At 56.2% G+C, this 6,706-nt stretch overlaps 1 protein-coding gene across 1 annotated transcript in view; it reads right to left on the bottom strand.

Moving 5' to 3' along the window:
- Positions 1-6,706, bottom strand: part of LOC108801560 (protein sel-1 homolog 1-like) — a 23,362-nt gene that overhangs the window by 5,274 nt on the left and 11,382 nt on the right. The window contains exons 8-10 of the mRNA XM_018573451.1: positions 5,294-5,468; positions 1,595-1,669; positions 955-1,127 (exon numbers count right to left, since the gene is read on the bottom strand). Coding sequence (XP_018428953.1) covers positions 955-1,127; positions 1,595-1,669; positions 5,294-5,468 — 423 coding nt within the window. The remainder of the gene's footprint in view (positions 1-954; positions 1,128-1,594; positions 1,670-5,293; positions 5,469-6,706) is intronic.

The following is a 6,706-nucleotide window of genomic DNA, read 5'->3' as shown; positions in this document are numbered from 1 at the left end:
GGGGGGGGGGGGGCAGCACAGTGAAGATGCTGACAGGAGGAGATACAGTGACAGGGAGAGGAGCTCATCAGTATGCTGCTTCTCCTTTCACTGCCCAATCACAGGCTGGGGGGAGGGACAAGACCTGTGAATGTTACTCACCTGCCGAAAACAAATAAAAGGCAAGGACAAGGATGTCCTGTGCAGCAGAGCTGTGCAAATTTCAGAACCGTATGAACAGAACTTTACATCTTATCTTTACAATACACGTTCTGTCTCCGTACAGCACACCCGTCCTAGTCAGGTAGCGGTGACAACTCAGCTTGTCGATTGCAAGTTCCTGAGCGGCTGGAGGGAGTTCTGTTATGTGAACTACAAGTCCCATGATGCTTTGCGTCTGGTGCGATGTGCTGGGCGGTTCTGGGTGTTACTATTGTACATCACGGCTCGAATACTTCGTTACATGTATGACGAGAGAAGCGGCAGCTAATCAGGAGCGGATGCAGACGGAGCACGGCACACACCACCAGACTACTATCACCCTCCCACAACTGCGCCTGCTGTCAGATCTCTTAAGTGGGTTGGGTGATATGCACTTCTGTGCAATCAATTTCCTTGCCTAGTAATAGAGAATTTTGAGAAAGCCTGTAATTGACCTTATTCTTTCTACTGTAATATCCAGAAAACACATGTCCCATGATACATTAGGACCTGTAGTTTCAGGGCTGTCCACGGGCATCGCTATAGGCATTACATTGGTGTCACTGCAAGCTTATTACAGGCAGGGCTCAGGGAGGTAGGCATTTCATGCTTAATTATATTGAGAGCAGGGATAGGAGAGCAGGACTCAGGAGGACAGGGGTTGAGCAGGTAGGTACAACTAGGCAGGATTGAATGCTAATTTCAATTTGTTCAATCCCACCCAGCATCAGCATTGGGAGACATTTGATGACACCTCTGCAGTTGGGCACTGACCTGTTTGATGCCCAGACCCTTCTCATGCATGTATCCCAGGTTGAACATGGCTTGGGCGCTGTGCTGTTGCTCTGACGCCAGGCGGTAATGGATGAACGCCGTCTCGTAGTCCACTTCTGTCCCGTAGCCATAGTAATGATAGTCACCCAGCTTCAGCCGGGCCAGTGTGTACCCTGCAAGACACTATCACATGACCACCAATACAGAGCTCTAAAATAATTTCTGGCCAGGCATACATCGTATGTTCAGCCTCGGGGGTTTATATCCCTGATCCATCTTTACTGCTGCTTGGGGCTCTGTTAGAGATATTTCCCCTCATTTCCTGTCCTGGGGACAATGTTTAATCAGACAGGAAGTGGAGGGGGGACTCTGCAACAGCAATGCAGACAGAAGGGGGAAGGCCAGAACCCCCATTAGCTTTTTTTTATTGCGGTGTTCCTTTTGCAGATTTCGCCTCACTTCCTGTGTGGTGAAACCGTTGTCACCGTGGCAGAGAGTGAGAGGAAATATCCTTGATGAAGCCCCGGGTAGCAGTAAACACCACGAGGGGTTCCAACCCTTCCCCTCTTCATCCAAAACTAACAAACATTGGGCTGGACGTGCACTTTAAATGACAATTCTGTACAATAGTCGCACTGACCTTGTGCGGCCGCTCGGTTCCAATGCAGCAGAGCTCGGGGGAAAGTCTCGTTCTCGTTTACCATAGAGGCTTCGTCTGTGGACAGACATGTAGAAGATGAAATCTCTGAAGAAGACCATACATGTTACAATCTCATTGTACAATGTCTACCACCAGCTGCATGTAGTGCAAGAGCCTGGCCTGATTGTACACAACGAATGGATTGCTCTGGCAGGACCTCGAACTATATTTGGTTGACCTAAAAGGAGAAGATTCCAAATCATTTCGTATCATGTACGCAGGGGCGTATTCACCGCGAGGCAAACTAGGCGTTTGCCTAGGGCGGCACCCTCCGTCGGGGCGGCTGCTTGTGCTCAGTGGGTCGCCGCGTGCTCAGTGGGTCGCCGCGTGCTCAGTGGGTCGCCGCGTGCTCAGTGGGTCGCCGCGTGCTCAGTGGGTCGCCGCGTGCTCAGTGGGTCGCCGCGTGCTCAGTGGGTCGCCGCGTGCTCAGTGGGTCGCCGCGTGCTCAGTGGGTCGCCGCGTGCTCAGTGGGTCGCCGCGTGCTCAGTGGGTCGCCGCGTGCTCAGTGGGTCGCCGCGTGCTCAGTGGGTCGCCGCGTGCTCAGTGGGTCGCCGCGTGCTCAGTGGGTCGCCGCGTGCTCAGTGGGTCGCCGCGTGCTCAGTGGGTCGCCGCGTGCTCAGTGGGTCGCCGCGTGCTCAGTGGGTCGCCGCGTGCTCAGTGGGTCGCCGCGTGCTCAGTGGGTCGCCGCGTGCTCAGTGGGTCGCCGCGTGCTCAGTGGGTCGCCGCGTGCTCAGTGGGTCGCCGCGTGCTCAGTGGGTCGCCGCGTGCTCAGTGGGTCGCCGCGTGCTCAGTGGGTCGCCGCGTGCTCAGTGGGTCGCCGCGTGCTCAGTGGGTCGCCGCGTGCTCAGTGGGTCGCCGCGTGCTCAGTGGGTCGCCGCGTGCTCAGTGGGTCGCCGCGTGCTCAGTGGGTCGCCGCGTGCTCAGTGGGTCGCCGCGTGCTCAGTGGGTCGCCGCGTGCTCAGTGGGTCGCCGCGTGCTCAGTGGGTCGCCGCGTGCTCAGTGGGTCGCCGCGTGCTCAGTGGGTCGCCGCGTGCTCAGTGGGTCGCCGCGTGCTCAGTGGGTCGCCGCGTGCTCAGTGGGTCGCCGCGTGCTCAGTGGGTCGCCGCGTGCTCAGTGGGTCGCCGCGTGCTCAGTGGGTCGCCGCGTGCTCAGTGGGTCGCCGCGTGCTCAGTGGGTCGCCGCGTGCTCAGTGGGTCGCCGCGTGCTCAGTGGGTCGCCGCGTGCTCAGTGGGTCGCCGCGTGCTCAGTGGGTCGCCGCGTGCTCAGTGGGTCGCCGCGTGCTCAGTGGGTCGCCGCGTGCTCAGTGGGTCGCCGCGTGCTCAGTGGGTCGCCGCGTGCTCAGTGGGTCGCCGCGTGCTCAGTGGGTCGCCGCGTGCTCAGTGGGTCGCCGCGTGCTCAGTGGGTCGCCGCGTGCTCAGTGGGTCGCCGCGTGCTCAGTGGGTCGCCGCGTGCTCAGTGGGTCGCCGCGTGCTCAGTGGGTCGCCGCGTGCTCAGTGGGTCGCCGCGTGCTCAGTGGGTCGCCGCGTGCTCAGTGGGTCGCCGCGTGCTCAGTGGGTCGCCGCGTGCTCAGTGGGTCGCCGCGTGCTCAGTGGGTCGCCGCGTGCTCAGTGGGTCGCCGCGTGCTCAGTGGGTCGCCGCGTGCTCAGTGGGTCGCCGCGTGCTCAGTGGGTCGCCGCGTGCTCAGTGGGTCGCCGCGTGCTCAGTGGGTCGCCGCGTGCCTTCCACTTTTCTAGGCGAGACACTCCTCGGCCTCCCCCTAGCACAGCGCCGTCAGTTCTCACGCCGAGCAGCCATATCAGAATATGCTCCCCGGCGCCAAGTGTCAGCTTGAGGTGGGGTGGGCTGGAAGTATGGCTATCAGGGAGCTCCATCCATACGTGCATGGCTTACAGCTCCCCATGTGTGTCCTGTAGAGGTGTGGGACCGGAGTGACGTCACATTCTGGCTCCCGGCACCTCTACAGGGCGCACATGGGGAGCTGTACAAGCAACGCACATATGGATGGAGCTCCGTCACAGCGCAGCAGCTCACACTGGACACCAGGCTGAGGATCCAGTTCTCGTAAGGTCGGGAGATTGAGTGGAAATTATCATTTATTTTTTTTGGAGTGTCTGTGGTTGTGTGTGTGAGAATGTGTGTGCGTGTGAGATTGTGTGTGTGTGAGATTGTGTGTGCGTGTGAGAGATTGGTGTCTGTGGTTGTGTGTGCGAGAGATTGTGTGTGTGTGTGTGAGAGATTGGTGTTTGTGGTTGTGTGTGTGTGTGAGATTGTGTGTGTGTGTGTGTGAGAGATTGGTGTCTGTGGTTGTGTGTGTGAGAATGTGTGTGCGTGTGAGATTGTGTGTGTGTGAGAGTGTGTGTGCGAGAGTGTGTGTGCGAGAGTGTGTGTGCGAGAGTGTGTGTGCGAGAGTGTGTGTGCGAGAGTGTGTGTGCGAGAGTGTGTGTGCGAGAGTGTGTGTGCGAGAGTGTGTGTGTGTGTGTGTGTATATGTGTGTGTGTGTGTGAGAGAGTGTGTGTGTGCGTGAGATTGTGTGTGTGTGCGATTGTGTGTGTGTGTGAGATTGTGTGTGTGTGTGAGATTGTGTGTGTGTGAGAGTGTGTGTGTGTGAGTGTGTGTGTGTGAGTGTGTGTGTGGGAGTGTGTGTGGGGGTGATACAGAGAGTGAGAGTGTGTGTGGGTGTGTGTGTGTGTGTGTGTGTGTGTGTGTGTGTGTGTGTGTGTGTGTGTGTGTGTGTGTGTGTGAGAGTGTGTGTGTGTGTGTGAGATTGTGTGTGTGTGTGTGAGATTGTGTGTGTGATTGCGTGTGTGATTGCGTGTGTGATTGCGTGTGTGTGTCCGGTGTTTCTGAGGGTCCGTTCACACTAGTAAAGTGCGTCAATCACACAGTCCCATGCGATTACTGCATTGTACCACCCAAGCGCATCTACTGCGCGGTCTGGTGCGCTGCGTTCCCATAATTTGAGTGACAGCCCACACGCACCTCCACCCACAGTCCCATCGCCTGCACCCAGACACCCGGCAACTGCAATGCCGTGCGTTCCATCGCGGTGCGACCTAATGGCCGGGGACACATGTGGGTCCTGAGGTTACACAGGTTGAGAAGCGCCGGCCTAGAGCACACGCTACTACCAGAGCCCTCTATGTATAATTACAATAGACCCCCCAATGGCCAATGAGGAGGTCAGGGAACCTGGACGTGGTGGGCGGCAGAGATGACATTGGTGGGGGGGCCGGACACAACGCTGGAGAAGGGCGCACTTGTACGGCGAGTGTGCTATAGTGTGTAAGTTCGCAGTGCAGCTCACACCCCCTCAGCACCTCATGCGTCTGTACAGGACGCACATTCCATTAGGGAAGCTATACATCGCTTTCTGGGGTCCAGTCCAGTATTACAGTGACCTGGAAACAGAGACTTTTGGCTGAACCCTTCCCATTGAGCTCACTGCCATGCATCAGATCCGGAATCACAGACTCTCGGGGACTATCACAGGGCAGTAAACAGACTCGGGGTCCGGATCACAGGGCAAAGGGCTGCCGAGTGTGCAGATAAAGATGGAGGGATTGCACAACGCTCCCGTTTATCACAATCAAAAACACTTATTAACTTCTCCGCACTCCGAGTGACTCGTGAGAATTGTGCTTCCGTCAGGCAGTTCCAGGATGAAGGCCGCGTTGCTCTGCGCCACCTCGTAGCCTTGTTCGGCCAGCAGCAAGTACTGCACCACAGCCGTGTTGGAGTTTCCGTTCTTGTAGCTGTTATACGCCGTCATCAACCTCTCTGACCAGCGGCCGCGCTCGCACACGTTCTTGAAGAGCTGGGCAGAGGAGAAGGAAGACAAGTGAAGGGGGCTGGAGGGATAAACCGGCTGGAGAGCGGTCAGAGGCAGACGCAGCCCATCATGGTTTGTCCTTCATCTTGCATTTGTCCACTTAAAGTGACACGAAACCCTCAGATTTTGTAACATAAAACAACACTGTAATGTGCGCCGCACTGTAATCCATGGTCGTTCCCCTTCCCTTTGCTGCTCTTCCTTTTAAATCTGTATCTGTTCTCATGCTGGGGGAGAACTTCTGTTTGGCAGCAGAGTGCCTTGTCTCTGGAATGGATACACTGTGTCTGTGTGCAGGTTCACAACCTGAGCCAGCACTACAGGAAGGAGGCACTCAGCTGCAAAGGGAAGTTCTCACCCAGCATGAGAAGACACGAGGATTTAAAAAGGAAGAGCAGCAAAGAGAAGGGAAACTACCATGGATTACAGTGCGGCGCACATTACAGTATTGGTTTATGTTACACAATCTGAGGGTTTCGTGTCACTTTAAGTTGTGAAGATGATGACATGAAATCACCTGCGCTCCATACAGCGTACAGACCTTGGATGAGAGGTTGGCGCTCGGAGTGACCACGCGGATGGCGCTGTGTCAGATACAGTCCATAATTATTATTACATAGTATTTATAGAGCGCCAACAGTGTGCGCAGCGCTTTACAATGTAAGGAAGACATTACAGTCACAATACAATTCAAGACAAGATGGTGAGGAGGGCCCCGCCCCTGAGGGCTTACACTCTAAAAGGGGAGGGGCCAGTGATTTACATGAGGAGGGAGCTGTGTGGGGATGAATTGTTTGAGAACGTGATGGTTGAGTGGTTAGGTTGAGGTGGGATCGGCTTCCCTGAAGAGATGAGTCTTAAGGGATCGCCTAAAGACAGTCAGAGTGGGAGATAGACGGACAGGTCGGGGTAAAGAGTTCCAGAGGATGGGAGAGACTCTAGTGAAGTCCTGGAGGCGAGTATGGGAGGAGTTGACTAGGGAGCTGGAAAGCAGGGAGGTCAATGGATGAGCGGAGTTAGGGTGATATTTTGAGACGAGGTCTGAGATATAGCCGGGGGCGGAGTCGTGGACGGCTTTATAAGTGACTGTTAATATTTTGAATTTTATCCTCTGGGCGAGTGGAAGCCAGTGGAAGGATTGGCAGAGAGGGGCGAGTGGAAGCCAGTAGAGGGATCGGCAGAGGGGGGTGGGGGATGGAAGCCAGTGGAGGGATTGGCAGAGG

Source organism: Nanorana parkeri, unplaced genomic scaffold (genome assembly GCF_000935625.1).
Source record: "Nanorana parkeri isolate BGI_ZX_2015 unplaced genomic scaffold, ASM93562v1 scaffold2385, whole genome shotgun sequence".
Classification (NCBI taxonomy): domain Eukaryota; kingdom Metazoa; phylum Chordata; class Amphibia; order Anura; family Dicroglossidae; genus Nanorana; species Nanorana parkeri.
Note: the sequence above shows the minus strand (reverse complement) of the source record. Positions and strands in the feature narration are given on the sequence as shown.